The sequence below is a fragment of the Barbus barbus genome, assembly GCF_936440315.1.
Source record: "Barbus barbus genome assembly, chromosome: 34".
In the NCBI taxonomy this organism is placed as follows: domain Eukaryota; kingdom Metazoa; phylum Chordata; class Actinopteri; order Cypriniformes; family Cyprinidae; genus Barbus; species Barbus barbus.
In genome coordinates this window covers 16,568,591-16,583,519 of record NC_136762.1, presented here as the reverse complement: position 1 = coordinate 16,583,519, position 14,929 = coordinate 16,568,591, and the positions used below count along the sequence as shown (strand labels likewise).

Here is a 14,929-nt window from a genome sequence, read left to right as displayed (position 1 = left end):
CTCAGAGCAAAGGCAGCGAGGGGTGGTGTGACGACATTGGCAACAGCACGGCTGCAAAACTAATATGAACCTAAAATGAAGTAGAATTCACATTAAACAAATTGATGGGCTTTTGTGTTGTACTAGATGTAATTTGTCACGTTATAAACATTTATTTAAACACTTTGTTCTTCAATTTGTATTTTTTGATGAATTGCTATTAATACAAATGCAGTGATGACCAGAAGCACAAACGGTAAGTCTTCGGAAGCGATACTATACTTTTTTGTGAATATTAGATTGAAATTTAAACAATGATCAAGATATATAAGATATATAATAAAGATGTCAGGTAAGTTTTTAGTGGTTTATTATGATTCATAAAAATAAGCTGTCCATATATGTTGTTTATTTGAATGAGTTGAATTTCCCTAATTTTGTGTTTTGTCTTCAGGGACAATAATGTCATCAGTCATTCAAGCTTTGATCCTGGCATATCTACTACTATCTGAAAAGAAGACTTTGTTTAGTTAGATTTGTTACCTGAATTCAAACCGAGTGAATTAAAAAATTAATTTCATTTACTCTAATAATTGATTAGCCAACACACACACAAAAAAAGTAAATTGAACTGAATGTATATGAGTTTATAGTACTCATATTTTAAATGGTTTAAGGCAATCGGTTTCCTCAAATGGTCTGAGTTACCATAATTTGTCGGGTTATAAATTGAATATTAGATAAACTTGGACTGCCTCTGTGTTTTGTATTTAAAAATGGTTAACAAAATGCTCACAAAGCCTAATGCTTCTGAAGCAATTAAATCACCCCATGCAAGTGTACTTTTTCACTCAGAAATATTACGTTTTTTAGGACAAATCAGTTCAGCAGAACATTAGTGAAATGCTATGGAAAATATCAGGATGTAATTTTAAACCATACCAGGACACAAAGGTACATGTCTATCACTAGGGGTGCATACATGTTCTTTTAGAGGTACAAAGAAGAAGGTACAAAAATGTACCAACGTTCCGAGGTACATTGCTGTACCCTAGGGTAAGCGACAAAGCATTGTTATGCGACAAAGCATTTATACCTTTTTAGGTACATTCATGTACCTTGATTTTTCTCTGTTTGATGACCATGTTTTTAATTTCTGAGTTAAAATTCATTTTGTGAAGGGCATAAAGTCACAAATATCAGGGTGATTCAACTGTCCTGATATCATAATGAAGAAAAACTGCATTTAAGGAATATAATTATTAGAGAGCCATAAGAAATCTTCAGTAATAAACATATGATTATATTTGTACTGCTTATTAATCTTTAAAAACAGTTGTCTGTGAAATCATGCAGAAAGAAATAATAATAATTGATTATGCTCCTCAAGGCTGCATTTATTTGATAAAAAAATATATACAGTACAGAAGGAAACTGTAATTTTGTGAAATATTATTGCAATTGAAAATAACAGTTTTCTATTTTAATACTTTAAAATATTAATTATTCCTGTGAGGCAAAGCTGAATTTTCAGTTTTCAGCATCATTACTCCAGTGTCACATGATCCTTCAGAAACCATTATAATATGCTAATTTATAAGCAATGTTGGAAATAGTTGTGCTGGAAACAAATTTAAAATAAATTACTAATTTTATTCAGCAAGGATGTGTTAAATGGATAAAAACTGATAGTAAATACTTATACTGTTAGATACAAGTTATATATATATATAGTCGTTTTTCATTATGGCACTTTGTGTTCAATAACCAGCTTCAAGTGTAAATATAATGCCTACAAAGCTCACAGAATTGATTTAGGCAAAAATCAATTGACCACAAAAGAATGCAACAGGATCTGCCATAAAACTGCTGTTATTTGGTGAAAAAGCTGCTGGAGGAAGCGTGTGTCATATCTAGTGACAGGGCAACAGATGGTGGAGAGGCACCTCCTCCCCGCACGCCAACTGTAGGCAGCCACAATACTTTACAATCGTGCCAAAATTACAGTGGTCCGCTCACATGCACGGATCAACTTCATTCTTGGACATCTTGAGATATGCAGGAGAACCAAGGATTCCCTTCTCCCGCCTGGTCCAGGTCTATGAGTCTCTGGGCTTGACTCCTTGAGCTGAGGGAGCTTATCAGAGCTCTCATTACGAGAGAAAAGAGATGATCAGAGAGAACAGATCCGTGGCTGGGAGCGATGCTCACATCCAACAATTCCTCTTGTTCTAATTATAGAATAACAAGCGGTGTGTCTGCTGAAACGCTCACATGCTAAATGAATTGATGGAGAGACTGTGCTTTATGAGAGAAGATGAGCTACCAACCAAATGAACGTGAATACTGAATACTAATGAATACTGCTACTGATATTTAGATATTTAGCATTGAGTGAGTCAAGCCTGCCAATGCCAAACTCAATGTTACAATGCTGAGGTGTTATGGGTTATTGCCAAGATGTTGCTATATGGATATTCTGGATGATTTTTAAAGCATTCCTAGGTGGTTGCTAGGGTGTTCTATGCGGTTGAAATTAAAATAAATATTTACCAAATTAGAAATACCTTGACAATTATATAACTATTATTATATAATTATAATAACTTGAAATTTTTGTCAATTAAGAAAAAATAATATGACAAAATAAACCAGTAAAATGAACCAATTTAAAATCTACTTGATTTTATTATCATATTTTAGCTTTTTTCTTTTTTTTTTTTTTTTTTACAAAAACAAGATTTATTTTTATTTATTTTTTTAAGTAAACATTTTGACCAACACTGTTCAGTGAAATGAAAGCATTATAGAGTTTGCCTTTCTATTAGGCCTACTAATAACAAAGTCAAACGCTAAAATACTTTTTCATACACCATTTACTTTCTTTGTTTTAAATTTTTTAAATAATTTATTATACAGAAGAGTTAACAGAATATGGTGAACTCCGCACTCAAATGGCTGCATTCTTAGCCCTGTCAAAATAATAGTCCTGCTTCCTACACTTATGGCAACAATTGGCAATAATCATAAAATGGCAAATATTGGCCAATTTATCAGTCTTGGCGATATATTGGTTTACTACTATCGAATTGTTCACCCAGCACGTTTGAGTTGCATGTTTCAAGTGTGGGCAAAATAGTAATAGTGATGCTTGCATCCAAAAATGTCCGTTACCCTCATGTTGTTTCTATATGCATGTCCTATATGCATTTCTTTCCTCTGTGGAACACGGTAATCAAAAAATTTCCCATTGACTATTGACTATTGACTTTTTGTCCATACAATGGAAGTGAAACCAAAATTGGTTACCAACAAAATATCTTCTTTTTGTGACTATCCCTTTAATAAGTGCCACTAATAAATACAGGATTAAATATGTGTAAGACTGAATATAAGCTTCAACCTAAAAGCATCATTCTTAAGGCTTGATGGCTGTTCTATGCAACTATATTTCATGACTGAGCTCAGAAGAATGAAAAAAAAAGCAGTAGTGACCCTGTTCCGTCATCATGTATTTACAGAGCGGTGGACGGAGGCAGTCATGCAGAGAGACTAATGCATGTTCTCGTCAAGCTGTGGGTCCTGGATGACGCACTCACTCCAGCCTGACGTAGCAAATTTTTTGCCATCAGACCAGAAGGGACATTCCTGATTGAGTGCCTCGAAATGCTGCCTGCTGGACCACATTAAAAAAAAAAGACTTAACCATCCCCAAAATAAACCACTCAATTCATTGTTAAGTTAACCCCCGAGACGCAACATAAGCATGAAGTAAGCCCAACAAATGCTGATTTCTTTGTAATAATACTGATATCTGCATTAGCACTTTAGTACTAGTAATACTAGGGAGCTTCTTGCCCAAAAGTGAGATTGTTTTTCTCATTCATTGCATTTCCGTTGTATCTGATGGTCTGACTGCCTGTGGACATTTTGCTCAAACTCTACATGAAACATCCGGGAGAAAAAAAGATAACACGGCAGGGGTCATGACACATCCAGCTTCTGTTGGCCGAGTAAGTGTGAGGCATTTCAGGCAGGGGAGGTCACCCAGTCACACTGGACTCTCCATCTGTGTGTGAGTGCGTGAGTGTGAGTGTGTTCGGGTGGCACGTGCTTGTAAATGAGAGAAAGAGAGCGAGGAAAACAGACAGAAGGGGAGACAGCAAGAGATAGAGGCAGAGAGGGGATGTGTGTGTGTGTGTGTGTGCATGTTTATGTGGTTTATGAGGACACAAATTTGTATAATGACATGGGTATGACAGAGGTATTACAATATGAAGGTGGTTTATGAGGACACTGCCTATGTCCCCGTAATTCGAAAGGCTTAAAAAAAAACATACTAAATGGTGTTTTTTTGAAAATCTAAAAATGCACAAAGTCTCCTGTGAGGGCTAAGTTTAGGTGTAGGGTTGGTGTAAGGCAATAGCACACGCAGTTTGTTCAGTATAAAAACCATTACGCCTATGGAGAGTCCCCATAAACCACAAAAACCAACAGCAAAAAGAACGGCAGGAGACATGGGTATAGACACTCATATATTTCACTGTTACATGAAAAGTGCAGCTTTCCACAAAGAGGATACAAAATGGGATCTGAAATTATTTTTTAAAATGATTTTTATTTACAGTGGTGTGAAAAAGTGTTGGCCCCCTTCCTGATTTTTTATTGTATTGCATGTGTCACACTTTATTGTTTCAGATCAAACAAATGTAAATATTAATCAAAGATAACACAAGTAAACACAACATGCAGTTTTTGAATGAAGATCTTTATTATGAAGGGAAAACAAAATCCAAACCCACATGGCCCTGTGTGAAAAAGTGTTAGGGTTTTACACTTGTTAAAACATAACTGTGGTTTATCACACCTGAGTTCAGTTTCTCTAGCCACACCCAGGCCTGATTACTGCTACACCTGTTCACAATCAAGAAATCACTTAAATAGGACCTGCCTGACAAAGTGAAGTAGACCAAAAGATCCTCAAAAGCTACACATCATGTTGAGATCCAAAGAAATTCAGGAACAAATGAGAAAGAAAGTAATTGAGGTCTATCAGTCTGGAAAAGGTTATAAAGCCATTTATAAAGCTTTGGGACTCCAGCGAACCACAGTGAGAGCCATTATCCACAAATGGCGAAAACATGGAACAGTGGTGAACCTTCCCAGCAGTGGCCGGCCGACCAAAATTACCCCAAGAGCGCAGCGACGACTCATCCAAGAGGTAACAAAACACCCCACAACAACATCTAAAGAACTGCAGGCCTCACTTGCCTCAGTTAAGGTCAGTGTTCATGACTCCACCATAAGAAAGAGACTGGGCAAAAATGGCCTGCATGGCAGAGTTCTGAGCAAAATGAACATAAAGGCTCGTCTCAGTTTTGCCAGAAAACATCTTGATGATCCCCAAGACTTTGGGGAAAATACTCTGTGGACTGACGAGACAAAAGTTGAACTTTTTGGAAGGTGTGTGTCCCATTACATCTGGCGTAAAAGTAACACAGCATTTCAGAAAAAGAACATCATACCAACGGTCAAATATGGTGGTGGTAGTGTGATGGTCTGGGGCTGTTTTGCTGCTTCAGGACCTGGAAGACTTGCTGTGATAAATGGAACCATGAATTCAGCTGTCTACCAAAAAATCCTGAAGGACAATGTCTGGCCATCTGTTCGTGACCTCAAGCTGAAGTGAACTTGGGTTCTGCAGCAGGACAGTGATCCAAAACACACCAGCAAATCCACCTCTGAATGGCTGAAAAAAAACCAAAATGAAGACTTTGGAGTGGCCTAGTCAAAGTCCTGACCTGAATCCTATTGAGATGCTGTGGCATGACCTTAAAAAGGCGGTTCATGCTTGAAAACCCTCCAATGTGCCGGAATTACAACAATTCTGCCAAGATGAGTGGGCCAAAATTCCTCCACAGTGCTGTAAAAGACTCATTGCAAGTTATCGCAAACGCTTGATTGCAGTTGTTGCTGCGAAGGGTGGCCCAACCAGTTATTTGGTTTAGCGGGCAAGCACTTTTTCACACAGGGCCATGTGGGTTTGGATTTTGTTCTCTCTTCATAATAAAAAACTTCACTCAAAAACTGCATGTTGTGTTTACTTGTGTTATCTTTGATTAATATTTAAATTAGTTTGATGATCTGAAACAAAAGTGTGACAAACATGCAAAAAAATAAAAATCACGAAGGGGGCCAACGGGGGCCAACACTTTTTCACACCACTGTATTTTTTTTTTTCCCATTTAAACCAATGGTAAAGGATAAAGTACTTCACCTTTGGAAAATGTTGACTGTCAACATCAGGAGGTCAGAATACATAATACAGTGGTCTCAAACTCAATTCCTGGAGGGCCACAGCTCTGCAAAGTTTAGCTCCAACCAACTTCAAATCACACCTGCTTGGCAGTTTCTTGTGATCCTGAAAGAGCTTGATTAGCTGGATCAGGGGTGTTTGATTAGGGTTGGAGCTAAACTGTGCAGAGCTGTGGCCCTCCAGGACTTGAGTTTGAGACCAATTTATATTTTACTATATAAAAAGTTGCAAACCTCATAATATAAATGGAATCAGAAACACAGTTTCTATTTATTTTATATGAGGTTAGCTATGTTTTCAACCTTGATAACAAAATTTTAGAAAATGCAAATACATTAAAAACTTTTTTCTTTTTTTTCCCCCTGATCATTACAATAAATGAGGACTCAATTTTGGGACAAATCTAATTATATTAAATTAAATTTAATGAATTAAATTACACATGCTTAAAAAGTAACAAGTTTATATAAATATATTATATACAGTATATATATATATATATAACATAAACCCAACCGTATATATATGCTTAATTTTGTTATATTATTGGCCTATTTCTCATATAAAAAACATGGGTTTTGTGCCTTACCATATTTCTGGAAAGTGGCACAAACCTTCTGGTTTCAAGAGGCAGGAATGCAATGCAATCCAATACAAATAATAATAATAAAAAAATCTGAGGTTAACTTTATGGTTTCAGCAATTAATGCTTTGTAAATGCCTGCAAGGACAAATAATTTGAGGAAGAATTAGGAATTAGGAATAGAATTACATAAATTCAAAAGCAAAAAATACCAAATAAAAAAACAATAAATAATAATAAAAATAAAAAAACACTGAAGATTGTAGTGACCCCTGGAACGCATAAAATCACAACATTACTCATTTCACATGGGAATACTGTATGTGAATAGTTAGCCAAAATACAGCCTCTAATTGCATTTCTTAATTCGGTTGCTCAATATTTTTTAGCAGTAGACAGATGCTATAAAGACATCAAGCCCAGAGAAAAAATTCACACCAACACCACCCCTGCAAAGAGAGAACATGCCCTCGGGGAAAGAATCCAGTGAAAAATCAGAGCCATTAATAAAGAAATGAATACTGCCACAGAACTGATGTTTCTGACTGCAATGTGCGGAATATATTTGTATGTAATACATTGCATGTGAAACTGACAGTGATAGTTTGGCTGAATTCTTATATCCTTGATGTTTTATGTATTAAAAGGTACTGCATATATATACACATACGCGTATAATAATGCAGTCACATAAAAAGCAGTTTAACATTAAGCATGGTCGCCTCATGGGGCTGCCATATTAAGATCACACGACCAGCTGAGTACTACTTATTTTATCTCTGTGTACCTAAGTGGTCTAACTGTATTTCTACCATCGATGGAATACGTAGGACCATAAAATGTTCATCAAATCATATCCCTCGATCCAAGGGCTACAGTAGTCTGTCCTAACTGCATGCTAATGTATGCATTTGCATACCTCTGTGCACCCTATTTGAAGGAGGTGCGGCGTTGGAGAGTGATTTGCAGAGAGGGTGGCATCTTATGCTTTCAAAGCTAGCTTGTTATTGCCTCACCAAAATCACCTACCCTACATTTAATAATTGAATTATGGACAGTGGTTAACGTTAGGCTATTGATAGTTTTCACGTGATGTCACACCCTTATAGGAACGCCCACCTGGCGGGCAAAACGAAGCTTTGCTCCACTGACCGCCAGCTATTTTTACATAGATTGCATCATGTAATAATGTAGTAAAACGCAGATATTAAAAGGCAAGATTCAGTGGACACCTTGATGATGTATATTTTTTACAGGCAAGAGGATGAAGCCAGAATATAAACGCAATGTGCAAAGTTTCACATTAAATGGCTTCCCATAGAAAACCATTAGAAGAAAAACACTGAACCGTTAAGCGGACCGCGTTCATATTCCCGGCTTCATCTGTTTGCCTGTGTAAACTATGCATCATTAATGTGGTGATTACTGAATTTGATCTTTTAATATTACTGTTTTAAATATATTAAGGCATATATGTATATGTATATATATATATATATTGTCGCACTGTTTATGATTGAAATATTGCCGCAGGTGCTTAGTATGGATTACAAAATGGCCAAAACTTGCATTTTGTACAGAAATACCTTTGTTTTATTCTTTTGAGAGGTGATCTAAATATCTGCGGCTGTGAAACGGATGAAAAATTGACACGCTTGTGCAGCAGTTCTATGGATGTTCTATGGATGCCCTCCAAGTCTTAGAGCCGGTCACTTGACTGAAAACTATCAATATACTCCCTAAGAACGAACTAAAGCATATTGTGTTGACTCCACTAAAATTAGACATGTCCAAATAACTTGCTTCAATCGTGTGAAACTGGAAAATTTTGGGGAAAAAAGGATCGGTTTCCTAAGAACCATCTGCTTTTCCTGCTAGTGCTTTCCAGGTTATTGCATTTTGACTGGTGATGATAATCCATAACACTCTCTTAAACACGAGTTAAAGGATATCTTAGACCAGTAAAGCTGAGAGCACGAGGGTAATTATTTGCCAGTTTCCAGGCCAACACTGTTAGACAGACACCACATTTATAATGTCTTTCTGAATAAAAACAACAATTCATAGCACTTAAGCCACCTATTATTTTGGAAACATATAGTGTTATGACAACACATTGAGAAACAGAAGTCATGAATAGCATTCATTGCAAGGGATGTGTTAAGGTAAAGGGCTGGTCTCATTAAGCCTGAAGGTGCTGCAGTTCCTCCAGCATTCTGCAGGCCTTAATCTGCCAGCTATACTCATGATCAAAGGTGAGGCCAAGCAGAAGAGCTACATCCCAGGGAACCATTTAGTCAAACAGAACGTCCTGCAAAACTCAGGGCTCATTCCCAGACATTGGCATTTACTGCTGGCCATGTTACTGCCATCCAACATCACTGTGAGAGACATTCTTTCACAGAAAATATAGTTCATAAAGTCATCATATATAGCATGAGCATCAGTTAAACGTCATGTCCTTTTAAAACATCTGCTGCAGCTCTCTGGGAAACGATCATGGAGGTTTAAAAGCATCCACTGGGACACAACATGTCAAACAACAGGATAAGCATGCGATCTCTGCTGTACCGAACAATCACGGCGGAGGGCTTTATGGTCTCAATGATTCGGTTGCACATATGGGGAGGCCCTAGACATGAATTTACCACCAAATGGTGTCGAAATGCTGAATGTAGTCTGCCTTCGCCCCTGAAGGCCTTTCCGGATTATCCAGCTTACTGACATATGCTATCGCTACACAGGCTGAACCTTGAAATAGAAACAGTCCACCAAGAATGACCCCTGGGAATTTTTTTTAGGTTGCTTTAAGTCATGGCATGCTAGGGTAAAAAACATATTATATGATATGATTCAACAGGATCAATAAGTGTGAGTTGTTCAGATCTATTAATTTTCAAAAACAAGTATTCAAAACCAAAACGTAAACAAAACGGCTTAACTGCTGATTAATATTTTAAAAACTTTTTTAAATGCCAGGTCAAAGCCATGAGGTGTGGCTAAAAAGTCATATGGCCCAATCACACCCCCCCCCACACACACAAAAAAAAACATTAAAATGCAAATCATACTTATGATGGCGTGAATAAAGCTCTTATATGAACATGCATTTTCATCTTTGAATTCTTAGAAGAAATTGTTTTACGAAAACATTCACCATTTAGTAATTTGAAAAACGTGTATGCCAAGTCAAAGTCATGCGGTGTGACAAAAAAAGTGGCCCAACATGAAGTAAAAAGCTGTTAAAAAACAAAAGAATAAATTAATAAATTATATCATCAAGAGGACCCCTGCAGACCCTCATGCCAGGTTCAATAATGTATTGCAATATCACATAATTTGACCTATAATACAAGAATTCTAAAGTCATGTGGTGCGACTTCCTGACAATTTTATATTATTTATGAATTGATAATTCATGACATTTAAAAAAGTACTTTTTACCTTTAAAAATATATCTAAATCTTTTGAAAAAAATGATTAACGTGTACGCTCACATTCTTTCAAAGTGTACGGAATTTTTTTTATTACTTTTAGTTAATGGTTACACGTCATGACACTACAATGTAATGATAACATACACCAAATGAGTCATTATCACATTGAGACATTTCTTAAAAATAGTTTTAACATTTTTCAAAACCATAAAAAAACAACATGAATACAAAAATGCACTTTTAAGAACTTGGCACGTGTTTTATACCAGATTTGTTTTGGACATATGCCATTGACCCAACACTAGATTACAGAGGGGTTAAGGCTAAGTGCAAACTAGTAAATGTTATTTTTTGAACCTACTGCAGATGCAGACACAAAATAACAGCGTTACAATGAAAGATCAAATGCAGATGCACAAATCTCATCAGCGATGAAGAGACAGATTCCAGTCACACTTTGTGCATGACAGCAACTCTGCATGTGTTTGTGTGGGTGTACGGCAGTAATGATCAAGGGAAATTGATCTGTCAGTGCAACATCTGTCCTGTTAAATCCCATTTTCTTTAGGCCACAAAGTCATCTCCTCGAATTCAGAAGCAAGGATGTGAGATCAGTCTGTCGTGTTTCCGGATCAGTGGGTTAAATCATATTTATTGTTTTCATCTTGCTTTGGCCAATCTATCTCTAGCACAGCTAATTAAAAGCCCAATGAGAGCTTAACTGCATATATCAGGAGATTACGTCACAAAGATGACTCATGCCCGCAGCCTGGGGAAGTGCATCATGTGACCACAGGGCTCCGCCCATCTTATCTCTCAGATGACAGATGAGGTCCCAGAGCATCTCCGGCAGCACAGCCTTGTGTTTTCCTCTCATCATCAAAACAATGACATAAGAGTGGGGGATGCTAAGGAAAGCATCACTGTTCTTATTGCTCATTTTGCTTTATCAAATTTCATAACTGAGAATTAAACTTCATATGTAAAGTTCACACTAAGGAATGATTCCCCCCAAAAAATCTGATAGACTTGAGGAGGAACCTATAGGGAGCAGAATATCACTGAGACTTGGGGGTGGTCTTTTGTTTTGACTTGAACTACTGAACAGCCACATAGCAACCACCCAGAATACCTTAGGAACCACATAGCAAGCCCTGGCAACCTCCCACATCACTGTGGTAGTTTTGAAGAGGCAATTCTGGAAAATTAAAGTCTACTTCTTAATTGTTACAGTGGGGTGCAGGTAAACAAGGAATTACACAGGTAATCAATCTCTTTAAAGACCCAAAATTAAAATTGTGTTGTCACATGCTCACCCTAATGTTATTCCAAACCCATGAGGCTTTTGTTCATCTTCGAAACACAAACAATTATATTTTTATTCTTTCATCCTCTTTGTCTATCTGCTGAAATCCACACAACCAGAACTTTCATGCATTTAAAAGTAAACTAGTCTCTTTATTTCACTCATAGTAAGGATCTGTATGAATCAAGCAATCCTTCTTAAGAGTCACAATCACCCTATGTTTACAGCCACCCAATCCATAAGCGATAAGATTGATGGCTCAAATGGATTAAAAAGCCTTCATGTAAACACCTGAATTAATCCGACTGAGTTGGATCTGAATGAAATTTAGATCCGATAGAAAGAGTTGGTGTAAACCTGAAACAATCAGATCAATAGGGGAAAAAAATAAGCATGTAAATGCTTGAATGTCTTATCTTCTTAAGTTAAAAAAAAATCTTCCACAAATGTGCAGCGTTCTTATGAACTGGTTAGTGGAGGAGAGTGCATATATACTAAATATCTGCTAAAACATTCATAAGATATTGTAACACACTTATCAGCTTTCTGTTTAGCTATGTCAACAAGACAAAAATTCCAATTATATTCACAGTAGCTCCACCGGCATTATAGGAGTATATACTCTCTGGTTCTGAAAACAGTGACTGGTGAACTGTGCATACGCTGAAGTTTTGTTCGGAATACATAAAGTATTGTTCATAAATGAATAAAACCCTCAATTACATTTGTTCATTGTGTAAAGCAATTGCATCAATGAAGGGACCGAATTCTTACAGGTTTCATTAAAAATATCTTCATCTGTATTTCAAACAAATGTTTTATGGGTTTGGAATGACATTAACGCAAGTAATTGATGACAGAATTTTCATTTTTATGTGAACTAAATGTGCGCCACATTCAGTTACTTGGTAAAATTCTTTGGGCAAAATGCAGTCATCTCAGATTTACATGAGGGACACGTGAGGCAAAACATGTTCACACACAAATTTAGCATCGTATTTAAGTTTGGTTAACTCTCAACATGGGAATTCGACATGCTGACCAATATAAAGCTTGATTGTTAAGTGAGTAAGATCTGCTTCACCACACTATTGACAATGGGCCAACTTTGCCTGCAAATTTTCGCTGAAGTTTTGCTAATGTGACCACATCTTCACTCTTTAAGTGTTTCATCAATAGAGCTGCTGTCCTAAAAGCCAAGAGAGAGTATTGGTATATGAATAAAAAACGTTTCACATTACTTTAATGTTTTCTTCTACCCCATAAATTACAGTTATACATAAAACACAAATTTTCAAATCAGATAAACATAACTTGTTAAAAAGTTGCTACTTAAGGACGACAGCTACTAGGGATGATTTTACATGATTGACAAATCAGAGACAAGTTTTAGTAGTGACTTATTTTTATAGAAACACAACACAGTGGCTTCAAAATTCACGTTTGAGAAATAAAACATTATTTATATGGTAGAACACAATAAGGAAGTCTTTTTACTAGTCTCTTTATTTCACTCATAAATCCAAAACGCTAAAAGCCCACAGGAAATTCCCTTGGGAATCCATGGAAAATTAGGGTCTGTCCCAATATACACACTTTTGGTCTTAGCCACTTGTGAGCACATGCACGCCACACAGGAAGTAAATGTGTAGGACTGTCCCAGGTCTGATGGCAAAACTCAGTGCCCTTAACGCACACTGAGTCCACGGTATCTCTACAGCATCGATGCAGCATTTAAGACTAAGCGTATCCAATCATTCATCATGATCAGGAACGCATGTGCTCCAAAATGCAAGATATTATGTTAAACTTTCCAGTCTTAATTGCTATTACATGTGATTTGGTAATAAACCAGAAAGTGTTTGCTCATTTTATTGGTGCAGAGCATTTTAAAGTTGTTTTTTTTTTACCTAATTAGAATAATGTTAATGTGTCATGTTACATACTAACTACTGAACAGACATTCAGAAGTTCAAAGTGCAAAGTATTGATTATCTAAAAATGTGTGTATAAAGCTCTGTAAAAACTTTACATACAGTTTTTTTTTTTTACTTTGTTTAAGTGCACTTGATAAATTAAGTGCAAACATTTAACACACTAAATAAATGGATAGAATGGACAAATTTACATACAAAAGCAATGTATATCAGCCATACATTTATAAACGACTCTGATAACACCCTTCATAACTGCAGTGTAGTTGGGATTCCGCGTTGCCTATGAGGTAATACACAACACAGGTTAAATACATCACAGACAGTTCCCTCCTAAACTCGCTGATTGGATCTTTCTCGACTCGTGCAGCAGGTGGATTGCCAAGAAATTCATCCCACCACTGTCCCTTAAGGATTTACTGAGGATCAATGGAAATCAATGCGATTCTTTCGAATCCTTCTGCTATCTTACAGAGGCTTTAACTCAGTGCGCAAGTACAGGGCTGCTTATAATATTAGCTCAGATAATCCTGTCTAGTTAAAGAACAGGTTCCATTATCAAAGCCCACTGGATCTAGCCTAGCAAATTAGCTCATAGCAGTCCCTATAAGCTGTATTATAAGGATACTTACGTTATCTGGCATGCATTATTGTAAACAACACACAACCTCTCACAAACTGTATGCAACAGTGTTGATCAATGAGCACAGCAGAATTCAAACAGGTCCACAGATGCACCTGCCACAGACACTACATCACTGACCATAAAAGTAGCATGCAAATCAGAAAAAAATGCACAAAACCCTAGCTCTTCATTATATAACTGTTTATATTTCGTGTGCGATTATTGCAGAACTCTTGAACGCGATCTTACCTGCGCAGCCAAAGAAAAGAAGCACTAAGATTATCGCCTTGGTCGGAAACATTGCAATCCCTTTATGAAACAGTGTGTTTACTGTTTATTATTGTTTTCCGTGCTTGAAATGAAGAATTCGTAATCCGTAAAATTATGCCTGCGAAGTTCCCACGAAGTTTTCTGGACGAGATGCGAATATGGACAAGGATCCTGATCGTTGGACAGTATTGATATTGTTGCGGTTTAATTTCCCGTGCCCATATGTGGCGCGCTGAGACTGTGAGAGGCAAGAGCGCGTGCACAAGCGGCTTCAAGATGCACGCGAATTAATCCGCCCAATCAGCGGCGCCTCTGAGGAAACACAACGATATTATCAAATAATACACTGAACCCAACCTGGAAACTAAATACACCACATACACCTAGACTGCCCAGAGTAAGGAATGGGAGGGGAAATCAATATAAACATATATTTTTCATATTCTGGTATGCCATGTTGTTCCAAATCTGTAAAATGT

General features: G+C 36.8%; 1 protein-coding gene across 3 annotated transcripts in view; it reads right to left on the bottom strand.

Moving 5' to 3' along the window:
• ncam1b (neural cell adhesion molecule 1b) overlaps positions 1-14,699 on the bottom strand; it is a 114,325-nt gene extending 99,626 nt beyond the window's left edge. For all 3 annotated transcript variants that reach the window (XM_079392384.1, XM_079392385.1, XM_079392386.1), the window contains exon 1: positions 14,430-14,699. In XM_079392384.1, coding sequence (XP_079248510.1) covers positions 14,430-14,481 — 52 coding nt within the window. In that variant the 5' untranslated portion in view covers positions 14,482-14,699. The remainder of the gene's footprint in view (positions 1-14,429) is intronic.
• Positions 14,700-14,929: the final 230 nt, after the last annotated feature.